The sequence below is a fragment of the Fonsecaea pedrosoi genome (genome assembly GCF_000835455.1).
Source record: "Fonsecaea pedrosoi CBS 271.37 unplaced genomic scaffold supercont1.8, whole genome shotgun sequence".
Classification (NCBI taxonomy): Eukaryota; Fungi; Ascomycota; class Eurotiomycetes; order Chaetothyriales; family Herpotrichiellaceae; genus Fonsecaea; species Fonsecaea pedrosoi.
In genome coordinates, this window is record NW_013550608.1 from 1,312,567 (window position 1) to 1,337,228 (window position 24,662).

At 53.8% G+C, this 24,662-nt stretch overlaps 7 protein-coding genes across 7 annotated transcripts; 2 read left to right on the forward strand and 5 right to left on the reverse strand.

Annotated features, from left to right (window-relative positions):
• Positions 1–998: 998 nt before the first annotated feature.
• Z517_11783 (uncharacterized protein) lies at positions 999–2,678 on the forward strand (the record flags this gene model as incomplete). Its single annotated transcript, XM_013423366.1, has 2 exons — positions 999–1,115; positions 1,167–2,678. The coding sequence occupies 2 exons, from the start codon at positions 999–1,001 to the stop codon at positions 2,676–2,678; spliced, it is 1,629 nt and encodes a 542-aa protein (XP_013278820.1).
• A 966-nt stretch (positions 2,679–3,644) lies between these two features.
• On the reverse strand, positions 3,645–8,312 carry Z517_11784 (urease; the record flags this gene model as incomplete). The annotated part of the gene is made up of 8 exons (XM_013423367.1): positions 3,645–3,965; positions 4,129–5,805; positions 5,882–6,259; positions 6,329–6,355; positions 6,422–6,600; positions 6,718–7,088; positions 7,306–7,685; positions 7,740–8,312. The coding sequence occupies 8 exons, from the start codon at positions 8,310–8,312 to the stop codon at positions 3,645–3,647; spliced, it is 3,906 nt and encodes a 1,301-aa protein (XP_013278821.1).
• A 4,084-nt stretch (positions 8,313–12,396) lies between these two features.
• On the reverse strand, positions 12,397–13,582 carry Z517_11785 (uncharacterized protein; the record flags this gene model as incomplete). Its single annotated transcript, XM_013423368.1, has 3 exons — positions 12,397–12,965; positions 13,019–13,096; positions 13,156–13,582. The coding sequence occupies 3 exons, from the start codon at positions 13,580–13,582 to the stop codon at positions 12,397–12,399; spliced, it is 1,074 nt and encodes a 357-aa protein (XP_013278822.1).
• A 413-nt stretch (positions 13,583–13,995) lies between these two features.
• On the reverse strand, positions 13,996–16,095 carry Z517_11786 (uncharacterized protein; the record flags this gene model as incomplete). Its single annotated transcript, XM_013423369.1, has 1 exon — positions 13,996–16,095. The coding sequence occupies one exon, from the start codon at positions 16,093–16,095 to the stop codon at positions 13,996–13,998; it is 2,100 nt and encodes a 699-aa protein (XP_013278823.1).
• A 1,444-nt stretch (positions 16,096–17,539) lies between these two features.
• On the forward strand, positions 17,540–18,436 carry Z517_11787 (uncharacterized protein; the record flags this gene model as incomplete). Its single annotated transcript, XM_013423370.1, has 1 exon — positions 17,540–18,436. The coding sequence occupies one exon, from the start codon at positions 17,540–17,542 to the stop codon at positions 18,434–18,436; it is 897 nt and encodes a 298-aa protein (XP_013278824.1).
• A 555-nt stretch (positions 18,437–18,991) lies between these two features.
• Positions 18,992–20,230, reverse strand: Z517_11788 (uncharacterized protein; the record flags this gene model as incomplete). Its single annotated transcript, XM_013423371.1, has 1 exon — positions 18,992–20,230. One exon carries the CDS (start codon positions 20,228–20,230, stop codon positions 18,992–18,994), a length of 1,239 nt encoding a protein of 412 aa, XP_013278825.1.
• A 626-nt stretch (positions 20,231–20,856) lies between these two features.
• Z517_11789 (uncharacterized protein) lies at positions 20,857–22,838 on the reverse strand (the record flags this gene model as incomplete). The annotated part of the gene is made up of 3 exons (XM_013423372.1): positions 20,857–21,194; positions 21,258–22,571; positions 22,622–22,838. The coding sequence occupies 3 exons, from the start codon at positions 22,836–22,838 to the stop codon at positions 20,857–20,859; spliced, it is 1,869 nt and encodes a 622-aa protein (XP_013278826.1).
• Between the last annotated feature and the right edge of the window lie 1,824 nt (positions 22,839–24,662).

Sequence of the window (24,662 nt, forward strand, 5' to 3'; positions counted from 1 at the left end):
CGACACCCGTTCCGGTGATCGGATCAGCCAGACAATTGGCTCAAGCATGTGTCATTGTTCGCAAACCAAGGAAACGGGAGCCTGCGTCCCTTGGGCATCAAAGCCTACCAGGCCCCGGTGTTTGTAAGAGTGCGCACGCCGTAAGGCCGCATCAATGGCGAGTCAAGTGTTACAGGGTCATAGGACGTCAGTAGATCTGGAGACGCTCGGCCTAAGCCTCACACCTAAGCACCCGCAAGACTGCAAAGGGAATAGAATCAGGCACCAATTGGAGGGATACCTGTGAGCCAGGCAGAATGACGAGAATTTGGTCCAATGCGAAGGGCCGAACCTCAAGGAATAAAGACAAACAACAAACTCCACCAGTCAGATGGACCGTCGGGGGCGAAGACCTGGATCTGCCATCTGCACGATGATGGGGGGAGGATTCTCCCTTGCGGGCTCTGCGGGCTCTTTGTGGGCTGCTGTGGCTCTAGATGGCGGATAGGAAGCTTGACGGCTCGACGGGTTGTTGGAACAATCCGCTTGTCAACTAGTCATACCAAGGAAGCGGGAAGCTTTCAAGACTGCGACAATATCGCGGGGGTGACAATTGTGGCACAGTCAAGCGGTGAACACACCGGGAGCTCGCATGAATTCTCCCACAATCCTCTGTATTGAATCACATCCACATCCTGACCATCTCTTTGGACTCTATTCAACCTGATAATTGACTTTGGCTGCCGCGCGCGAGGCACCAGTTCTCTCCTTCTTGTGCCAGAGTGACTCGACATCTGCCACTTGATCCATTGCGACCAGTCCTCACTCCTCCACCCAACCTCCGCTATCCCAGATAACCTCGTCCTCCTCGCTCCCACTACGTCTCTTCCTCCCTCCAAACCGATCTCAGAAGTTGTGTAGGAGGGCGGTCTGATCATGAGAGCGACATCAACGGGCAACTCAAAGAAAAGGATCCTGTCTGCGGTTGTCCGCAGTATCGACGACGACGCTTCACAATAATGGAGCCCAACCAATCCGCGGGTTCTGCTCCTGGCTTTTGGAGATACCTGATTAATCCCGATAAAAGTGCAACTCTTCAATTCGAGCAGCTGTGTTGGGGCATTGCCAAAGTCATAGTGAGTCTACCGCATTGCTCCTCAAGGTCAACTCGCTTACTGGAGAAACAGGCTACTCTAGAGCCCGGACCTGACAACGAACTCACTCCATCACGTCTAGCGACATTCTACAGAACTGTAGGCGGCAACTATGACTCGCTCTTCCTCAAATCCTCTGACCACGCCCTCTCCTTCATGTACCAAACTCTCGGCTGCTTTCACTCGCTGCAGCCAACCCCAAGTCCCTTCGAGACACCCCGAATTCCGTGCCTGACACCAGCTGGATTCGCTCGCTGGCAAACGATCCAGTTGCTTCTCTGCCCAGAGGAAAATGTGTCGTTTATTCAAAAAGCGGTTCAGCTATGGAATGTCCCGATGCACAATGGTGGAACCTATCCAAAATACATTCCCAAGGACGTTTTCCCAACTCGACCAGACGAGGAGATGGAGAGATGGCACAAACTGGTGACTGGCAAACTGAACCAGCAAAACTACAACATGCGGCGCATAAAGAACTCTCCTTACCAGTCCCCACATCTTGAAGCCTATGACCGACGAGAAGGCTATTTCTCTGGCACGCAACCAGGGCGACCCACGAGGCCGTCGCGCAGCAGCTCCCGCGACGATCAAGATCATATGACGGATATCCATCGCCGACGGAGTAGTGTTCCAGATTTCCCTTCCCCGTCGGGAGAAAGAGGATCGCCGTGGGATCCTCGAAATCAGTATGAGGCACGCAAGACTCGCAGCCATTCGGCTCAAAGACCTTCTCCAAAACCTTCACCGCGCCAGCGGTCGCATACAACAACAGCTCCTCCCGGTCACCACAAAACCTCGTCGAACAGCCCGTCGAATCGGAGACAAGCGACTGCGCCACCAGAGCAACCTGGACGACGACCCTCGTCTGGATACAATACCGCACCGTACCGTTCGCCCGCACGCAGTCCCTCAACCGTCGACGAAGATACCGGCAGCGAGGGAAGTTCGGAGGCTTCACAGGCCGGCCGGCATCATCGTAGATCCGACGAAGATCGAAAGAGCCGTCGCTCTTCTTTATGGGTGCCCTCCTTTATGAGGTCGTCGCACAAACGGCGTCATTCTTCGGATGCAGGTTACCGTGCACCTGGCCCTGCATTCAAACCTTCACAGCCTTTGCGACCCGAGTACTACCCACCTCGTGCAATCAAGTCCCCGCCTCAGCCAGCTCAACAACCCTATGGGGGAGGTCGCCCACCACAGTGGCGGGAGACCGTGTGGGATAACGACACCCCCAGCTCGACTCCCGCAACACCTATTCCAGAGAACGCGCAAGCACAGTTCGACCCACGAGCGCCGTCAATTCGTTACCCAGACCAGACAAATTTCGAACCTCTGACACGAGAAAGTAGCAGTGGAAGCGACCACAGGCACCGCTCCTCGGATTGGGAGCGGAGCAACGGACAGCGGCGACCGGCTCAGCCGGTTCCAAGAATCGCGACCGTAACCGGTGTGCAAGGGAGGAAATACCCTACCACCGATCCGATGAGTCCAATTGAGCGACAGCGGAGTCAAAATGCCCGTGGCAACTTTACTGCAATGGCTTGAGCTCTTGAACGGACCACCAATCGCCCGCATATGAAGAGCAACAAGTCCCACGGTATGACGAGTACGAATGCCTGCTGGGTACACGATGATAAGATGCACACGAATAATGACATGGAAGCACGGGATGACACGCGAAGGATAGAGCCTGCTGTAGGCGAGGCATTTTCAGTTTGATATTGTTTGGCGAGTACAAGAGCAGACACACGTCTCTATTTCAGCTTGGGTTACGCCTGCGAGGGCGGCGGTTGCGCGCCAGCAAATGAGCGCGATGGGTGGTATTGCAGTTTACGGACTGTTGCTGTTGTGGGGGATCTTTCTTTGGAACATGTCCAGTTTTGGTGATTATTACAGGATGGTTAGTAGCTTCGCAGCTCGACATGGTTACTAAAGCTTTTCTCCTTCCAAATAAATGACTTGGTTCGAAGCCTCTCCTGATTCCTGAAATGCAACTTTCATTTCCAAACACAAACACGAACCGGAACTTCTTGATCTCCTGTCCTGGTCCTGGATTCAGAAAGTGAATAAACTCCCAGGAAGGGGGGGCGTCACTTTCGTTAGCGATCAGTTTCGTATGCTATGCCATAATCAAGTCATTCACGCTGGGAGTCTCGATCCCAATGCGCCTTTATCTCATGTCGAAACGGGGGATGGAGGGATGGAGGAAACGATACGAATGAGTGCCCTGCGTGGCTCCATACTGCTCGTTCGTGGGATGGAAGAATATCCATTCAAAAACTTCTGCTTCGGCTTCATTCACTGATTCATTCCATTTTGGTAATTTTTCATGCGGGCGCGCTGTTTTTCATATCCTCCTGCCCATGTCATGTCTGGTGGTCCTTTATTCTCCTTTCTCCGTCCACCCCCTATACCTACCTCTCTGTCCGGTTTTAATGTTTTCGTTGTCCCTGCTCCGCTCCCACACACTTTATTCACCTCGCTAAAGGGGGAGGGGAAGAGGGGCGGTGATCAATAAACAAAGTACGTCTGGCCCAGAGGAACCACCTCAGCCGGCGCGGCGGTACAATGAACCCCGTCGGCCTCGACCCTGTAGGACTCCGCGTCGACCTTCATGCGAGGCATGGCGTCGTTGAACTTCATGTCCTTCTTCCCCACGGTGCGGCAGTTCTTGACCGGCTCGACGCGCTTGGAGAGGTTGTACGACGCCACGACCCCGGAGGTCACGGAGTGCTGCGACACGAACGTGATGCTCCGCGAGGGGACGTGCGCCGCGAACATGGGCCGCATGATCACGGGCTGCACCGTCGGGATGGAGGCGTTGGGGTCGCCCTGTATGTGTGTCGGGTTTAGTACCTCGTTCTCATAGAGTGTGGAGGAGAGGGAGGGACAAGGCTGGGGAAGGGCGAAGGGGGAAAGGGGGGTTCCGGGCATGAGTGTGGAGGGCAGATGACACAACAAGAAGAAAAGGTGCAAGGAGAGGGTGAGATATTACCATTTGCGCAGAGCTGATCATCCCGCCCTTGACCACCAAGCTCGGCTTCGTCCCAAACATGCTCGGCTTCCACAACACTAGGTCGGCCACCTTGCCCACCTCGACGCTGCCCACCAAGTGACTCATCCCCTGCGCAATAGCCGGGTTGATCGTATACTTGCTCAGGTACCGCTTGACGCGGAAGTTGTCGGCGTCGGTGCCTTCGTCTTCCTTTAGGGTTCCGCGCTGCTGTTTGTTCTTGTGCGCCGTGTTCCACGTGCGGAGAATGACTTCGCCGCAACGCCCCATGGCCTGCGAGTCCGAGGACATCATCGAGATGGCGCCGAGGTCGTGGAGCACGTCTTCGGCCGCGATGGTCTCGGCGCGGATCCGCGACTCGGCGAACGCAATGTCCTCCGGGATGTTCTTGGAGAGGTGGTGACACACCATCAGCATGTCGACGTGCTCGTCCAGCGTGTTCCTCGTGAACGGTCTCGTGGGGTTCGTCGATGAGGGGAGCACATTGGCGTGTTCGACCACAGAGATGATGTCGGGCGCGTGCCCGCCGCCGGCGCCCTCGGTGTGGTAGGTGTGGATGGTGCGGCCCTTGAAGGCGGCCACCGAGGACTCCACAAAGCCAGACTCGTTGAGCGTGTCGGTGTGGATGAGGCATTGGATGTCGTATTCATCGCACACAGACAGGCACGTGTCGATCGCCGCGGGCGTCGTGCCCCAGTCTTCGTGTAGTTTGAGGCCGCACGCCCCAGCCTCGCACTGCTCGCGAAGAGCGACCGGCGAGCTGTCATTTCCTTTACCCGTGATGCCGTAATTGATGGGGATCGAGTCGATCGCTTGGAGCATCTGTTTCATGTGCCATTTCCCAGGCGTGCAAGTTGTCGCGTTGGTCCCTGTACTAGGACCGGTGCCACCTCCGAGATAAGTGGTGATGCCGGCCGCGACAGATTCGTAGGCTTGTTGGGGACAAATCAGGTGGATATGCGAGTCGATACCTCCTGCGGTGAGGATGCTATGCTCTCCTGCAATGACATCGGTACCGTTGCCGACGATCATGTTGGGATGGACACCGTCCATGACGTCCGGATTGCCCGCTTTGCCAATGCCCACGATGATGCCGTCCTTGATACCCACGTCGGCCTTGTAGATGCCGGACCAGTCGACAATCAGCGCATTGGTGACGACCGTGTCAAGCACATCGGCATCTTTCCGGTCTGATGCTTGTCCCATGCCTTCTCGAAGAGTTTTGCCGCCACCAAACTTGCACTCCTCGCCGTAGACCGTCAAGTCCTTTTCGACCTTGATCCACAGGTCGGTCATTCCCAGCCGGACGCGATCACCAGTCGTGGGACCGAACATGCCCGCATAGGCTGCGCGGGTCATGGATGCGACATCGATATGCGCCAGGTCACCGGCCGGTTCAGGCACGTGGGCGAACCCAGCTTGCTGTAGTTTCTGCACGATTTCGTCGGCGCGAGATACATCGACAGGACCCGAAGCGAGGTTGTTTCCACCGTGTATCACCTTGTTGCCTGCGATCTCGACCAGAGTGACTGTCTTTGTGTCTCCGGGCTCAAAACGGACCGAAGTACCTGCCGGGATGTCTAGACGGAAGCCATATGCTCTGCCTCTGTCAAACTCGAGTTGCGGATTCGTTTCGATAAAGTGGTAATGGGACCCAATCTGTAAGAGCAACACATGTCAGTCGGCTTTGGAGATCGATCACCTTGCCGAAACCCCAGAGCTTGTCGATACCTACCTGTATTGGCCTGTCCCCCTTGCTCACGACCTTCAGCTGAATCCTCTTCCGACCCTCGTTCAACGTAATTTTGCCTTCTTTGACCGGAACGACTGCACCCGGCATTTTCGTATTGTCATACTCACTCTCGTCTGGCAGGGGGAATGCGTCCTTGGACGGCACGGGAAGGAAGCTTCCGTACAGCGCCTTTTCAAGGTCTCCATCGTCGGAACTGATTGGATGGTGGACCGTGACCAGGTACGTGCCGGTCTTGAAGGTCCCCTCGACCTGCAATTCGGTCAAGGTGGACAGAACAGAGGGAAGCACATGTCGTCGACCGAGGATGGTCTTCCCAATGGACATTAGGTCGGCGACCGTGTGGTTTCCATCGCGAATGAGCTAAGAAACAACCTCTCTCGTTAGGACAAATATGCTCGCGGTTCGCACCAGCTTTGTTGGGAGAAATACCTCTTGCAAGTTGCTGGCGATCAAAGCCTAGAGGAAGAGATCAGCTTTCCCAGAATTCCAAGACCCTGTGTGTTTCAGAGGAGAACCACCCACGCAAGCCTCTGAATGATTCAGCCTGACACCTCTAGCGAGTCTCCGTTGGGCCAGGAAGCCAAGCTGGGATATCACGAGCTTATCTAGCTGTTTCCAGGTGTCGAAGAAGTCAGTCAACAAAGGTCTTCTAGGTGAACAAAAACTGGCCCTCGGAACATACGTACCTCTTTTGCAACGAGCTGCATATTGAAAACTGCCCGCAGAAAAGGCACTCGCAGGCCTGGAACTTGCAGCTTTTGAAGATTTTCATCCTTCAATCCATCGAGGATGCGGTGCCTTATCTATGCCAGTCTGACCTATCATGGTCGAGGGGGCTATTGCGGGGCAAAGGAAGCTTCGGAGTGGTATGAGAACAGGTCTGGATAAGCAATGGAACCACCCCAGTTCATGCCCTAGGAGGCTTTCGAGTGGTTCTTTTGAAGAAATCACCGGAGTGGCCAGTCTCGATGGTGGCAAGCTTTGTAACCACCAGTGCGTGGGGTCTACACTTAGATGCGGAGAAGAGATCAAGACAGGAACTTTGTTTTGGTGCTGGTGCGTCATTAGTAGTTGTGGTAGTTGAGGAAAAGGACTTGATAGAGACAGAACAAAAACATTTTTAACATTGACATCGTTGAACAGACTAGTTACTCGGCCCTTTGCATGGCGCTCATCACCAATTTCTGCACTGCGCCGAACAGTGACCGCCTTTCATTATGAACACACATTCCTTCACAGAAGAAACAACCTCATACAACCTCGTGGCAGCGAGAGTCGAGTTCTTGAATTCCAAAATTCCCCAGACCGAAAATCGAAACCGGTAACGAATGATCATGTCCACGCGCGCCCACATACACACCCGTTATTCCCCACCAGAGTCGTTGGAATGCCTTCATTTCTTAGACTTTTTGGACTTCTCGACCTTGGTTGAAGCAGCAGGAGCAGCTTCCCTCCTGCTCTTCTTAGACTTCCTGTCCTTCTCTGGAGATTTGGCCTCGGCCTTAGGAGTTGCTTTGCTGGGAGTAGGCTCGACATCTTTGGTCTTGCGTCTCTTGGATTTGGGAGGTGTGGGTTCTGGGGCCGGCGCCTCTTCCTCTTCTTCTTCCTCGACGGGCTCTTCTTCCGTCTCTGCCTCAGCATCGAGACCGGCAACGTGCTCAGGAGCTTTACCCATTTCCACCAGGCGCGCTGCAGTCTCATCGTCAGGAACTGGCTGACCGGCTTTGTAAGCTGCCATCTTGACGCGGTACGCGGCCAAGTTCTTCTGGTACTTGTCGTCCCAAATCTATGTGGAGGTTAGTCGGAGTGAGCAACAAATGAATGTAAGCAAGGGACGTACGCTCTTCTCAGCAGGACTCATCTCAGTCCATCTGCGAGTTCCCTCATCGGCAACCTCTTTCGGCTTCGCTGAGTCGCCCAATTCCTTGGCAATAGTGGCACGAGCACTTTGCATGTAGAGGAAATACGGCGTGAGGGCACGCTTCGGTGCGTTAGGATCATGCGGTGTCCTCTTGCGCTTCTTCTTCCCATCGACATCTGGTTCTGGTGCAGCAGCTGGGGCAGCATCGGCTGGTCTAGCGCTCAAGAGACCAGACTCGGTAAGGATACTGGTTAGGTTGGCGTCAATAGGGTTAAGGCCATGTTTGCCAGGTGTGAGGACGGTGTTGGCATGTTGGATGTATGCGCGCGAGAGGTCTTGGACAGAGGATTGAAGTGTTGCAAGAGCAACAATGACCTGAGAGGATGTGTGAGCAAATGCCACTGATTCATTTTGAACTTCGCGAACAAGCTCGCCGAGAGCCGCCAAATCTTCGGTGAGGACCTCGACGCATTTGATGGCGGCACGGTTCAATAGGTGCCCGAACTCAATGCGCGCGACGCTGGGGGTGACATGAAGTGTGGATAAAGACATGGGGAAAGACTCTGAATCATAGGGTCAAAGGAGAGGTGTGCTACATAAGTTGAAAGTGTATGCGAGACAGTGAGGTGACATGCACAAGGGGAGTGACGGTGAGGTCAATGTTGTGGTTCAGTACGAGCTGGGGTAGAGCCTCGTCGCGGGGTTGAGGGTTTGTCACGGCTCGGTTGGACGCGTGTTGTGTGTGGGTGAGGCAGATGGACAGCAAGAATAATAGACACAAAAAAACTGGTTCACTCACCGAATCTCGAGTTCGCTGGAAGTCAGCAATATTGACCTGCGTCGTTGCAGACTCGGGGTCGTGTGTCTTCTTTGCCATGGCGTCTTTGTAGACGGATCAACTTGGGGTTATGCTAAGGGTATGGACACTCGACAATATAGGCGCCTATAAGCGACAGCGATGGGAGGTGGCAAGGCTGAGCTTTAACTAAAGGATGGGCGGCGGAAGTGAAGCCAGAAAGCAAGGGCTTGTCTGGGTGGAAAGCGAGAGGTTGGAAGATGCAGAAAGGAAAGGAAACGGGGGCGAGGGCGAGGGCAGCGGGGGGGCGGCCTGTTTAAGTGGGCGAGCGAGGCGCATGGGCAGCCGCTGGATCAACCCAGCGAGAGTGAAAAAAAACCAAGCAGCTGCGGGAGGATTGATCACGGCCACCTGGCAGCTCCCCTCTTTTTTTTTTTTAAACACCCCCCGTAGCCCCCTCCCATCTGCTCGGCCTCTAAGGATGCTGGGATGCTCTCTGTAGGTGCTTGTTTCGGTGTCCTGCAAGCTCCACTGTCGCGCCGCTAAGGGTGCCTTCCTCAGGTCTAATTGGCTCCTAAGACGCCCTGCCTCGCTGAGGCTGCTGCACTCTCCCGGCTCTAAGCTTGTAGGCTTCAGTACTATTCGCCCTCCAGGGCAGGAGTCACCTTTCCTTGCTGCAACACATGGGCTTGTTTACCCCCCCAACCCTGCTTCTCCTGCAGGCTAAAACAGCCTAGCTTGGGCTCACCCGCTGAAGTTGTCCTCCTTCACTGCCGAACGGAGGCATCGCTGTCTGTGGGTGATGCTGGGTATGCAGGTGAAGACGATTCTCCTTCGAAACGACTCGCTGATACGGGCAGACTCTCCAAAGCGGTTCCCATTCCCCAAGTTCTCAAGCTGCAGGCGCATCGCCATGCCTCCAATCCGCACATTTCGGTGCCGGCCTGACAGATACAAATAAATCGTGTGCTTATGCTTGTCGCGTCGCCCACAGCCTTTTTGGAAGGGAAACTCTGCGTGGACAGAGGTGCCCAGAGCACATACCCTCCTGTTGCCTAGAAAGAGACTGCGCGGCTTGAGCGGAGAAAACCATAGTGGATGGGAAGATCAGCACTGCTGTTAGGAGGACAGTGACGGGCGTCAGCGGCAGACAACGGGAGCTCTAGGAGGCAACACCGAGCAAGCTTGAAGGTCGGCATCAGCAGCTCTGGAAATGCAGCTGGAAAGAGAGGTGAAGCTGGGAAGCTCCGGGAAGTGTGGAAGAGGGCAGCACAGTAGCTGCTAGTCAGACCACCCTACCACCCTGCATGGCTCTGGTGGCCCTGGACTCGCAAATTTCGATCATCAGCGCCCCATCAAGCTGCATAAGCGCTTCTGGGCGGTCACCTAATGTTGAAATTGAGAGCCTGTCTGACGGGTTTGGTTCAACCTGAAAGTGCCCGACCTACAGCCTAGTTGAGACTCTTCGCCAGGTAATTTCAGGTGGCGGGGAGCAATAGTGACAGTCAGTCACCAAGATTGTTGCCTCAAACCCCCAAGAGTCCCCGTCCGTCCCGACAAATCAGCGCCTGACAGCGTCAGTGTTGGCTGTCCCTTTTGGGCGTCTCAGGCACAACAACTCGGCTCATCGACCCGCCCAAGCCGGATCAATGTCCTTCAATGTCCACTACTATTGCTTGGGGGCTTTTTGTACGAGAGAAGCCCCTGTCATGCCTGTTGTTTCGTAGCTCCTCTGCTGCTTCTACAGGCGCTCCGGTCCTTCTACTTTGGGCCTGCCCAAAGTCCCCGGTGGTGGTACTCTCCGATCTCGATTCGACCTTGCTCGTCAGTTGACTAAGGGCCTTTCTTTTACTGCTCTCCTTCAAAGGCCCGTTTCACTTCACTGCTACCCACCTGTTGAGGAGCTCCTGCTCTGGGCATCGACAAAGGTCATCGTAGGCATGCCCCTAGTGTCCACTGTGCTCGTACTGACACCGACAGCGAGCACGCCCAGCTCGAAGCCCTCTCCTCTAAAGCCCACCCTGAGTCTTTATCCAGTTTCGAGACGCTGCGGCGCTTGTTCACACACCCACGCTTCTTGGGGCGCCGAAAGAGCTCCCCAGAAGTCTCTCCCACTTTGGGCGTGGCCATCGTGGGACGACTTTCTACTGTATTGTAGCCCTGACGCCAGACGGTTCTTTTACTCTGGAGGTCATTCCAAATAAACTCTTGAGGCCTGTTTGAACGGGATACTCATACCCTGTACTCGGTACAGCTTCTTGCCCCTCCCCGGATTCTAACCACCCTCAGTCCTGGGTGCAACGTCAAGTCCACCAAAAAGCACTCCAAGAGCTTCAACTCTGCAACATTCAATATCTCAACCACCATCTCTTGTGCATAACCACCAAATGTCAACAATGTCGACTTGTAATACCAATACCGAAATCTCACCTACTTACTAACTTGACAAGATCCGTGAAGATTTATATCTTCGGTCATTGGATAGTATTCCTCACTGACACTGATGTGATTGTTCTATATCACAGAATCACCCTCTGATATAGGCACCCAGGCACGATAGGGTAAGACCACAGACCAAAATTGTTGTGGTGGTAATAGCAGTGGCTAGGGTGATTTGCCCAAACTCCGCTGCGCTGTCGGCATCATTGGCGGATTCGAGGTCATCAAACGACGATTGTGTCATGCGAGGCTACAATTTCTTTGTAGCTAGTCATGCTAGACCAGACCCGACCCCGCGCAAGGCTGAATTTTCATTCTTACTCGAAACTAGTGTCCATCAGTCTGAACCTCGTATTCTTGATGCATGCATGCGACCATTCAACCTGACGTAGTTCGAGGCGGTGTCATCCACGCTCGATTAATTGATCTGAAAAGAAAGACGATACAATAGAATTGACGGTACAATACCTACATAGGTTGATAGGTAAGTCGACGAGACAAGGGCCCGTTGACCGCTTCCTTGGGGAGTCGATTTGAATTCTCGAATTGATTTTGCTTCCTTTATACTGTAGGTGCTCGAAGACTAATCCTACCTACGCTGGTAATGGCCTACCTCGACTAGGAGACTCCACTCGACTCGGAACGCGCTGCTTGCTGTTTAGCTGTGTGTGGAGGAGAGAAAGGACGTCAGTCCATGCTCAACCGCCGAACAGTACCAGTTTCACACATGAAAGATCCTGAGTCGTGGAATAACTATCGACTTGTGCATATGTACCCCTCCTCTGCCAAAAGTCTCGCTACTGTATTCGAAAAATAGATACCTGTAGATTCTACAGGCTCGACTCGCCCAATTCTCGGAGTGACTGAGCCCCCTTGGACCCCCGCGACCGCTCCCAGACGCGTCGCGCATAGCCTGGCAAAGGTGCCTTGGACACCGCACCACACCACGACACACCACACACCCCCTCACCCCTACTCGGTACAGGCCCACGATTCTAGCCAACTTACTGTAAATTCCAATGTGTTAGGCGACCAGGCAGGTTAATCGATAGACATGTGCCAGTCCGAGATCCAGACGTCCCAAAAGTCCAGAACCCCAACGCGAGTACATGTACCTCCTACACTAGACTACGTTATACACACATTGACAGCTCCTAGGGTTCTTTTTCTTAGTATCTTTGGACTTTTCTGGCGATTGAGCAAAGACTTCTCTGCGAATTCTTGATATGTACAACGTTTATGTCAAGTTACTGTTTGTACAATGTTGTATTTTTCTTCTTTCCGAGCACATGCTCCTATTTTATTCTTTGCTTCTCTTCCCCCCTCTCTCTGTTCCTCTTCGGGAATGAATTTTGTCTAGTGGCAATAGGATACACTGGCTTCAGGGCCAACACCAACATTCTAAAATTTAAACACTTGGTCCTTGGTGTAGCCCAACTCCTTTAGTATGCCAGTCAGCTCGCCCTGGTCTTGCGGAGACACCTTCGCGCCACTGATCGCCTTATACAGCCCCGGAGGTCCGCAAACGAAGATCTTGATATTCTGGCTCTTGGGGTCCGGGATGACCTCCTTCAGCAAGTCCTTGGTGATGAATCCTTTGCCATACGGCCAGCTCTCGGGGGGGTTGTCCAGGGTATAGAAGCACCGGAACCTCTGAGGGAACTCGTTCTCCAGCTGCGACAACTCCTGCTTCAACAGAATGTCTTCTTCCTTGATGTTGCCGAAGATGAGCGAGACTTTGGTCTTGTCCTCGGGGTTCTTGAAAATGGTGCGGATCAATTGATACATTGGCGTGATGCCCGTACCTCCGGCGATAAGTGTGATGTGTTCGTGCTTGTTTGGTGCCCAGGGGTATTTCGGGATGGGACCTTTGAAGGAAAGGGTTTCACCTGGTTTCATGCCGAAGAGGTGTTCGGACATTGGTCCATTAGGATAGACCTTCACCAGGAGCTCGAGGTAGCCTTTCACGTCTACGGGAGCGAGTGAGTCTGGTGAAGATGGTTGGTGGGGGAGGGTCAAATACCTTCATCATTGATGGGTGTGTAGGGTCTAATGACGGGCTTTTCCTGATCGGCCGGCTTGAATTTTGTGATGATGGCAGCTTCGCAACATATTAACAACCGTAGCCCACCATATATAGTCCTCTGGCGCTGAACTTACAAGCGACGCTCAACCCGCTCACATGGTCCTTGTCCGGCAACTCGAACTTGAACCTCTTGGTATTGTGATTATACGGGATGACCTCGGCCAGCTTCAAGTCGACAAATCCCTGCTCGCCACCTGTGAAGGTCTTTCCGGGCGCAGGGCCCTGCTTGTCCAGCTTCTTCGCATCCTCGGAGGGCTTGGGGGCGTCAGCATCGGCAGATTTGCTGCTGGTTCCCAAGAAGTTGTAGCCAATGACGCCTGCACCTACTGCGGCGGCGCCGACTATCCAGGGTGTCGACGAGGAGGACGATTTCTGAGCTTCGGTTGCGTACGTGCGGAAGTTCTGTGCGAGGAGAAGGACGTGTGAGCTCATTTGTAAGCTTGGACGATGAAGCACCATATCCACGGAGAGTGTAGGTATTGCCCTTGAGGTAATGGACATGATCAAGGTTACATACCTGGCGAAGAGGCCCGCAGGACCTCAGGACTGACCTGGCGAGCATAATGGAAGAAACTTGGCGTAGAAGAGAGGTGAAGAGAACGAGGAGGGAAAGATAGAAAATGGGCTCGTGAGACGTCAAGGGAAATCGAGATGGCGTCAACAATGCGATTTCGATCAGCGAGCAGCGAGCAGCAAGCTCGACTGCGAAACCGGGGGGTTCAGGGACGCGTAGCCAATTGATAGCGTCTCGGTCTTTACAGCCTCCGAGTCTGTTAAGGCCGAACCCGGGAGTCAACTGCGTTGCGAGGTACTGCGGCAATATACATATGTACTTACCTACTACCTGTACACATCTCTAGATATACAAGCACAAGACTATTTCTATATCACCCTCTTTCGACAAATCTTGTATCTCACAGCTCCATCTCCTCAATGTCATGTCCAACGTGTCCCACGCTTCTCAGAGGCAGCGCATCCCAATCCGAGCTGTCATTGTGTGACAGGCACCTTTTTGCAGCCTTGTACGCCCGAAACCTCTCTCGCCTGAGATTTGGGTTGTGTGTTGTGCTGCTGAGGCGGTTTCCCATGTGATACGAACTTTCACGCCCATACTGAGCTCCCAGAAGTCGCAATGACCGCTCTTCGACATTTGTATCCGATAGCCCCAACTGGTCTCCTGGTTGACTATCAAATACCGAGGAGGATAAGGCTTCACCATCCGAGTCATCCTCGAACGGATCCCTGTCAATGTTCGCTTGCCCTTCGTGGAATGTCGCTTGATCTTTGAGAACACCACTGGCGCTCAGGTCACTCTTTGCCTGGTTGGAGCTCTCTCGATCCAGCTCGGCATCTTTGAGGCCAGCGGGCTGTGTGGAGGATACAAATATCTCCGTTTGCTCGCCCACATTCATGCGCTCCTCATGGTCAGTGTCCTGGGACTCCGTCTTCTGACTATCGTCATCGCCTCTCTTCCTTTTACCACGGGCACTCATAGTACCCTCTCGCTCCCTCACCTTTCCGACTTCTCCTCTAGTCTCTCGATCAAAGTAGAATGTCTGCTCTGAGCAGAGGTCTCCAAAAAGTGACTGTATGCTGAGTTCTTCCGTCCAAGTCTCTGGACAGACAGTGCAGGGGCAGATATCCCGAGGTCGGAACAGCCCAACAAAATCACGAAGCTCGTTATATGAGGAATGGCGAGAATAAGGAAAGCGTATGGTGTCAGTTGCCTCGACTTGAGGGTTTGGCTCTGGATTGAAGTGCATGTGCCTTGGAGTAGAAGCATCCATCTTCTCGTATCGTTTCGCTAAGAAGGGCACAAAATCCTTCAGCTGTATCTGGCCATTCTGATCAGGTCCCAACTCCTCTAGTCCCTCAAGAGCGAGAGACAGATCTCCTGTCGCTTTGAGATAGCCAAGCGCTGGAGACATGTTCAACTTTGCCGTGTTGTGGTCTGCAGAAGATGCAAAGAGGCTCAGAAGCTGCTGCACGGATGCCTGATCCTCCACCTTCAACTCGGAGGTGGGATAGAGATCTCTCGCACCTCCTCCAGCCCCAAGTTCCCTGATCTCGGTTCCATCCTTGAGTCTCGAAATGATCGGAGTTATCCACTTGATGTTTTTCATCCGTTTGATCTCAGAGTGACACTTCAATCCGGGTTCACAGCTATGAATCCTTGCTGTGTTATCCCGACTGAGACAACCTGGGAGCAGACTGTTGCCGACAGTGAAGCCGGTCAGTGCAGCACTGTCGTTACTGCCGGTATCTTCGGCTCCGTTGCTAAATAACCGGAGTTGATATTCGTCCACATGGATGCGGGATTGCAAAATGTTGGATAGAGCAATCCAAACTTTTTCGTAGCCCAATGTCCAGGCCCGAAAGTAAAATACCGTTTCTGGTGGGCATTCCATCACTTTCCCGAGAAGCTCTCTCAACCCTTCGGCTTTCGTCGGGAAGTCACTATATGGTTCATCGCGCGTGGCAAACGTGGTGTCGAGATAGATACAATCAAGACATTTCAGGCCGCAAGTATATGGTAGGAGAACGGGGTTTTGTACAATCGAATTTACCCACCACGATTCAGCCCTGATGTCTCCCGTGTAAAGTATGGCCTTGCCATCGCCTTCAATCAAGAACATGACCGCGCCAGGACAATGATTGGCATCCAGCAATGTCACCCGAACGATTAGTTTTGGCCCAAGCTCAAGTGTAGTAGCCGTGTTCATTGGTAGTGGTCTGAGAACGGTTTTCAGATGACGATAGTGTTGTTTCCGAGCCTCGAGGATGCCCTTTGCAAAATTGATGCGGTGGGGATACTTTTCCATGTTCAGCAGAATACGCTTGGTGGTCGCCGAACAATATACAAAGGGCATTTTGACCGACTCCAACCCAAGCAAGTGATCGCTATGGACATGGCTGAGAAAATAGGCAGCAGGTGGCAGCCTTCCTGGATGATGCCGGAAGTAGTCGATTCTAATACTGGGGAATTCCTTGACAAGGCCATTGAACGTCGACATAACTACCAGCGACGCTCACTATGCCACCATCCAGTCAAGGCTTTGCACCGAATTCGTTGAATGCAAGGCTCTGTTAAGATCTGGCTCCTTCCCCACAGGCTGGGGTGAGCACATTCGTGGGGTGACGAGCGAAAAGGCGACCAGTCAAGAGGCTGCCCGAAACAGATCCTGGCCAACAGCAACCATGACCAGCAGGGATTTTTCGAGCGGTTACTGGTGGTGGACTGTCGGCAGCTTGTCGTATCGGCAGAGCAGGCCCAAAGAGGATTGGCATTAGGGAAGCCACACAGAGGGGATGGCGCAAAGGCTGGCCGCCTATTTGTCCACTTGACGAACGCTGCACCCAGGCGTCAGGGTCATGCACGGGCTGACCTGGCCACCTGACAAACAGGAAAACAGTCAAGGGCGAAAAGCGGGTATGGTCTGGTCGTGAGAGAGGACGTGACTGTGGTTCGATCCAGCTGGTTGGATTAGATGGTGATGTGGCAGACCCAGTCGACTTGACTGTCACTCAAGTGCAAGTCAAGGCAAGCAGCAAACAGGACGCAGTGGTGGCAGAATCAAGGGTCAAACGACGTCTCAAGTGCATCGGACTGTGCCAACGCAGCGATCGCTGGCAGCTGGACCCAATTCAACGTCGATTCGTATTCAATTCTCCATTCTCTTTTTTCCCTTTGTTGTTTGTTACTTGCCGGACCGCAGACAAGTCATCGCTCTTCTGTCGCGGTACCGAATATATAGGCACAGCTGAAAAGACTGTTTTCGCAAGTTCGAAACACCCAAGCTAACGACGGATGTGTCAGTTGACGCCTGGACTTTGGATATCGGTGGCACCAGCGGGTCGTCAGTAAGCATCGTCAGCGGCGGGATTCAGGGAGCCTGTTTACCTCTCAGTCCTGGTGGTACCTGAAGCTAAAAAGCGAGATTCTCTGCCGCCCCCCAAAGGGATCAAGACCACGTACCAACAACTCTAGTGGACTCCTTGGAATTCCATCAGGGAGCTGTCAAAATCTCGAACACCCCCCTCACTTTAATTCGAACTCTGCCTGCTCCTCCCGCAATACCTCTCTAGCAACTCCCTCCCTCCTCCTCCCTCCTCCCTACCACCTCCAGCCAAATCCTGTCGTCTCTGTCCCGCCTACCCTTACAAAGAACCACCATCGTCCCGCTACCTATCTAGTCATCTGCTCACACCATTCCACAGAGCTCCGAAGATCCTGAGATCACCTGCCACCTACGTAGCCCCGGCCAAACGTCGGTAGCCGAACACTTCCCACTCACTGAACCTCTGTTCTACCTTTGACAAGAACACCACTACCTACCTATTACACAAGCCTGGTCAAGGTGCAAGTGTTGAGGATCCTGGAGGTGCCACTGGCGAAAGACTGAGAGAACTCGAGCAAAACAGGTGGACTTGTCCAGGGCGGGGGACATATAGTCCATCATGAGAAAACCATGCATTCCAGAGTTGATCTTTCAGAGGACGTTTCCCAAACCGAAGCCAGGGGATCCGGTCTCCTTCTACGCTCATATCCAACGTAATATCGTGGGTGAGGTTCGGGTTGAAGTACAGAACTATTACGGGGCACTCGACACCCTAGAAGCACAATACCCTGGCCTCGACTACACTTTCCCCCCTCACCGCCGTCGACTGTCCAGATATCCCTGGCATAGACGTCTTTTCCGCGTCTTCGACGAATTGGGGCTGACAGCCGACGAAATCCTGACTTTGTGTCAATGGGAAGGAACAAGAGCGGCCAAGGAGAGATACGAACGTGAGGCAGGCGTCGAGGTCAGGACTACTACAGCCGATGATGTCGTTGCGGCATTGCCTGGAAATGGTCCCAGGGCAATCTTCGAAGATTCATCGCGGCCAGCCTCAGTCGACCGGGTGCCTTCGGATAGCGAGACACTCGTAGCAACTCCAGAAAAAGGACAAGGCAAGATCAAAGATGTGGACACTCTCACATCCGTACCAGAAGAAGGGTTTATCCATTTGCTACGCGATGCTCTGCAATCTCGCCTGCGAGGGGATCCTTCGGCCATCAACCAAGCATGGGAGGAGTGGCTTACAGAAATTTTGGAGCGGTACGACGAAATTGACATTGACCTGATCATGACTGCCATCCGAAATCTGGAGCCGGAGACACTGAGAGCCATTCAACAAGCGGGCGGGGGTACTGAAACCTCATCACGGTCCCCTACTCCCCAATCTCAAGAAGATTCATACCACGAAGCCAGCCATCTTGACCTGGTAGAGACCGATAGCACTCACGTGTCTGTCGACGGCGCATCCCTGTCGATTTTCGCACGGCGATCACAAACAGAAGCGGCCAGGTGAAGCTATGTTTTTCCACAACGTCCTTCCACATCCCATCGACACTCTCCTGGAATGCGATGTTATTGCGGCTGGTTCTGTTTTTACTTTCCTGCGTGTTTTGTCAAAAAGTACGACTGAATATGCTTTGATCCTTAGAATTTGCGGCAGGCACGGAAACTCATCATTAAAGCGAGGCGTTTTGACGAATTCTGACAATTGGACTGGTCTTCAATGTCGGCGGCGTTTGGCGAATTCATTCACCATCAACTTTACCACGGAACATGGGTGCTTGGGTTCTTCTATCGAGGATTAAACTTGTTGAGCAAGCGTGGGAACCTGGGTTGAGGTAATCATTCGACAAGGCGAGTGAGGGGCAAACATATGGTACGGGTATGAAATTAATCTATGGGCAAGTAAGATGACCGAAGCTGGAAAGACAGAGGTTTAGCAATACGCAACAAAAGCGGATATTGATTTTGCTCCAACGAGAATCATATGTTTTTGGCACAGATCCCACACCTTTTTTTCCACATTGTGAAACCCCTTGATCTTTTACATATTGGTCTTCTGCGTGGCTTAACCCGCAGTATTCCTCTTGACGACACCCCTGGCGAAGTCGCCAAAGGTCAGGCCCGTCTCCAAATCCACGGGCTCGTCCAGATTGGGCTGGGTGAAGACGGCCAAGGTGTTGCGGGCGATGCTCATCTTTTGGTTATCGGCGAGGTTGCGCGCGTCGACGCCCTTGACGAAGTGCGGGACGGCCTTGAAGCGGCCGCGGGTGATGAGCTCGAGCGCCTCGCCGGTCTGGAAGGCCAGCGCGTCGCGCGGGATGCTCACCTTGTGGACCTGCCCCGCGCGCGAGAGTATGTACAGCCCCGACTGCGGGTCCGGGGAGGAGGGCAGCTCCGTGTATTCGTCCTGGTGCTCGTAGTCTGTCTTGTCGTGTCCCTCGTCGGATGCTGTTCCTCCTGCGCTGGGAGCGGGAGCGGAAGCAGATGCGGACTCGTCGACAAACATGGCCGAGGTGAGCCCCGTCAGGCACCCGTGGTCGAGGTGCGTGGTGCACCAGGAGTCGTCGATTTCTGGACCGTCCTCATCTTGGTCTTCCTCGTTCTTCTTTTCCTGAGAGACATGCTCCCCATTCGTCGCACTGCCGTTCACGCCCGCCTGCGGAGTCGCAGTCGCAGTCGCACTGGTGGCGGTAGTGGTAGTGGAGGGGAAATAATGCAACAGCCTTGCCTTTGTAGTCTCGCTCCCTCTCACCACCTTTTCGAGATACCCGGCCTCGTAACCGTCGATCTCGTGCTCGGCGAAGCGGTCGCACGCGCGCGCGACCAGCACGGCCGTGTCGATGATCAGCCGGATCAGGTCCTCTGCGTCGCTCTGAAACCGCGGAATGTCTTCTGGGCCCGGCCACACGTTCGGCGCCGTGTACTCCTCAAACCCGGGGAACTTGTCCCCGTCCGCGGACTGCAGAGCCGGCGACTTGTAAAACGCGCAGTTGATGTAGTAGCTCCCCTTGGCGGTGTCGACCACCCCGGGTCGCAGCGTTTCCACCCCGTGGCTCCACCCGACGAGGTACTTGGCGCTGGGCTTCGTGAGGTTCTGGAGGGCCGGCCGAGGGAGGTGCGCGAGGCGCGAGGCGTTGGCGAGGACCTTTTGTCGCAGCGGGGGAAACGTCGAGGGCAGGTCCGTCACGACGAGGATGCCCAGGCTATCCGGGCCGAAGGCGTTCAGGAGCGTGCTGAATGGGACGGCGTTGGACTGGAGGTCTCGCAGGGAGACAGTGACGGGGACGGCCTGCTTGTATTTCATGGTGAGAGAAGGCGAAAGAGTCGCCACAGCTCAAGAGACAATGGGAAAAACGATGTTCGGTGGTGGGACGGGGAGGGGGATCTCAATCAGGCGACGAGGTATAGGGATTTGAGCAAAGTTCGAGGTATTGGGCGTGAAACTGGTTCCGCCTGGTCCCCGAGGATCATGTCCTTCTCTTCCTGTGTGAGACATCCATCGCTCCTCGTCGGCGGCAAAACCTGTAAGCCGTCAATCGACTTTTCTTGTCCTTGATGGTCGTGGACAATGCAACGCTGTCTATCGATTTTACCCCACAGTCCAAGTGGAGGTGATGCCAATCATTACCTTTGCGCTTTTCCATGAAGAGGAGGCGTATCGGCCAGCTCCGAGCAATGATCATCACCGAGGCTTCACCTCTCACTAGCAAGTAGTGCCGGAGGCGACTTGGCTGAACGTGGACTTCTGCTCGTGTCAATCCCACATAGGGCGATAGATGTAATACGAGGACGTGGACGCCAGAAAAAGCCAAAGAAAGGTGGAAAGCGACAAGTGACTGGAGATTGATCTGTTTTCATTCCTCATTACTATGCCTGTCACACTTCTTCTTGTAAGTGCCTATGTACAGAGCTCGTCTGATTGGCCATCTCTTACTTCAAACCGAAAGCCTCGAGCAGTTTTGGGAGGAATGGCGTCCCCCAGCCGGTTACAGCATCCCACCCAGGGGTCGCAGGGAAACCAGTCGTATTGCAGCCAGCAGACGTGCCATTCGTGACATCGGTAAAGAGGGTGTGACCCCACTTGTACAACCATGGATTGAGGAAACCCATGGGTGGGCGTCCCTCCGAGAGCAACGCATCGTTCAACAGCGAGAAAACAGCTGCGCAGATGGGCGAAGACCCAGAAGTGCCGACGAGGTTGAGTATGCTACCATTCCACGTAACGGGAAAGACTTGTCCAATGCAGGAAAGATCGGGGTAGGCGCGTCCTAAAAGGAAAGAAAAGGAGCGTCAGCAGGCCAAATCTGGATAGCTGAAGCCAAGGAACTTACCCGATGTATTATAGAGCCCGTCATAGAGCCCTCCAAGGTCGTCCACGTATGTATTCACAGTCTCGGCCTGGTAGGCGGGCAGGTCGAAATAGTTGCTGAAGCCCGCTCCACTGGTAAAGATGCCGCCGGAAGAGAGCTTCCTCCAGGCAGCCGACTCAGGAAAGCCGGTTGTCGCTCCAACGGCGGTGACGTACGGGCAACTCGCTGGAAAAGAGGGAAGAAACATGGCTGTAGTATTGTCCACGTTGCTGAAACATTGTCCATCGCCTCCAACACCAGCATCACCACTGGAAAAGAATAGTGATACGCCCCGTGCTCCTAGCTGTGCGAATTGATTGCAGGCTGCTTGGGCGTAAGACCGACTCATAGTTTGCTCGTCGTCTCCATAGGAAGTGGAAATGACTTGAGGCACCTCATCATCCGGCAGCCCTGCCATATAATTGGCCCACACCAGGAAGGGCTCATCGCTGTTGTCGGGTGTCACCAAGTCGGGCACAAACGTCGGGTTTCTCCCACCGGTATGGTATGCGAATAACGGTGTTGGGTAGCCAATTCCAATCATATACTCAGCATCCAGGTTTGCCTCTCTGTCTCTTCCCTCCGCGGCGACATTGGTGCCATTATCTATAACGCCGCCTGCAATGGAAATGGCGTCGAACTCAAAGGCATAGGCAGCCGCCTCGGGTCGAAACTTTGACAAGAACAGGTTGATGTCCGAGCGGTTGGTGGCCTCCTCCAAGTAATTCGTGTGGGCCATCTTGTTCTTACCGGCTGCCTTGACCTCGTAATCAAGGGTGCCATACAGGGTCCGCAGACAGTCTGGTGTCACCGACGTGAAATTACATGCGGCAAAAATGGTAGAATTCGCGGGCAGGGGAATCGAATCAGGGGGTGAGTAAGTGTCTGCAGCTTCGAGCACATGAGAGCTGCGCTTGGTGACCAACGAGCGCTTCCTGATCTCGCTTCGTGTCTTGTGGCCCTCAAGTCGAGCCCACGAATTTGTTGGCTGGATCGTGCTGATATGCTCGTGGACATAGTGCGGGAGAGAATACCCTTCGGTGCGGACCAGGGTCGAGCCATCGGGATGTTCCCAGACAGAGTAGTCTGTGTTCAGCATATCCTCAACGGCCGAGACCGGCAGGGAGACAGTGATCCAGTCCCTGGCCGGGCTGTAGGTGAGTTGCTCAACGTCAACACCATATTCATGCAGCCACTCGTGGACAGCGGCGGAGGTGTCAACTGAAGGTTTCACCAGGTCGTAGACTTCCTCAGCCGACAAATGCTGGCCGTAACGGGCATGTGACGGGTCAGAGACTAGCAAGGGGTCAGCTCAATCGACGATGCTCCAGGTCTAGATGTGGTACCTTCATAAAGGTGGCGTTCAAGCTCATCGAAGCGACTCTGCGAAAGACCAATGGTCAGGTGGATCAAATGATCACCTGGCGCGGGCCCCAGATTTGACCAGGCCCTCGGAGCAGGGTGGAAGTCTTTGACGATTAGGTCGGAGCGACGGGTAACAGGACCAGCAGCAACGAGAGAGGGTTGGAAGCAGCCCAGAAGAGACAGTGCTGTAGCAAGCATGGTGGATGCTTGAAGATGGGCCATGCTTTGGAACCTGGTTGAGGGTGACACACGAGACCGACCAACCCAGCGACGAGAACGAGCGACGGGAAAGAGTGAGAGAAGCAGTGAGGTTCCCTGGAAACAGCAGCTGCAAGTATTTATCTTTATTCCTGAGCTTCGATCCAAATGAATCGGGCACATAGGCCCGTCCTCGTGCATCCATGTCCGCTTCACAGAGCCATAGCAACGTCATGTAGCATCGTATGATTTTCTATCCTGCCTCATTGGACGTAGCTCCGAGAGATAGACAAGCATTAAGGTGGCATCCGGAACACAAGCATCCACCTTGGATCGCTAGCCCTTGCATTATTGAGGCGGAGGAAGTGTGGAATTGGAAGGTGGCTTTCACCGTCGAGGATTGCCTACGAGGCAAAGGATTGGATGACACTTCAATAGCTTCTTGATTAAGCATAAGAATGGAGGGGAAAGCTGTTGGTGAGATCGACATTGTGGCGGATACGACCGCGCAGGGGAGGATCGCCGCAATGCCAATTGGCGGAGAGATAAGCTCCGTCAATGTGGAGAGAGGACTGGCATGGAACGGTGAGACGGTTCTTTGGACGCGCGATGGATGCAAATGTGGGAGTCGTTTTGTCGAGGTGTTACCTGGAGGATGTCGTGACCCCCTGGATACTGACTGTCATTGGCAGATGGTGTGAGATGTGCGCAATCTTAGCGAAGTGAATGAAGATACGAGGGTCCTCATATCGGACGCATCATGCATGACGCCGCCACCACCGAGGACAGACAGCTGCTAGTTACACGGTCAAGAGTGAAGAAGCAATCTCGTCTCACCCAGCACGGGAATCAGACTGCAATTTGCTTGTGGTGGTAGTTGTGAGAAGATCAAACGAGTAACAGGCGGTTTGCAAATGAAGGGGAGAGGGAAGAGGTCAAGTGGTTGAAGCATCAAGAGTGAAAAGCGCAGGCCATCAGGCTGATTGATGGATGGTCCCGGACATCCTCCTGGTTCCGTTGCAGGCTGGGATCAAGAATGGAAATATGATTCGGGGGAGTCGGTTGGTTACGGCTGCTCCGGGCTTATTCATAGCCGTACAAGTACCTATGAGCCCGCTGAAGCACCTACTGGAAAGGTACCTCGTACACTGATTGCCAAGCACCTACAGTTACAGTACCAACACATTCCCGGGGAGACCGTGGGGGTGTCGTCGGTGGTCGGCTAAGTAGATCTCCCTCTTCTAGGCCTCCTGCCCCGTCTCGCCGTTTCCCGTTTAGCCCCCACCCGCCCTACGCCTCACGCTCCTCCCATCCTTCTCTCTATCCTTCCATCTCCTCTTTACCATGATCACTATTCCTCTCATGCTTTTCTTCAAAGCATCAACATTTTCTTGTCTCTCACGACCTAGTCTCATATTTCCCTCAATTGATGGCGCACGGCTTTAAAGTCTAATACAAATCAATATGGCACCACGATAAGTGACTCAACCAACAAACCTCTTTTACCAAACCTTTCGATGCCCAAGATCGACTTTCTCAGCTGAACAAGAGGCCACACCCGTCTTCACGAGGTGGCCGTGGCATGACAAGAATGTCCCAGGCTCGATCAACGTCCAAATGACTCGAAGCATCAATGGCCTTGGAACCCTTTAGGCACCCGTCTGCCTTGCCTTGGCTGCTTGAACCAATCGTCGCCCTTCCCTGCGATTCGTCTCTGGCTACAACCGGTCTGCCTTCCCAAGTCCTTTTGTCAGGCTCGGGGACTTTGGGTCTCTTTCCTCGTGCCTCAACCCTCAACTCTCACTCCTTTGTTGTCTGCCTGCG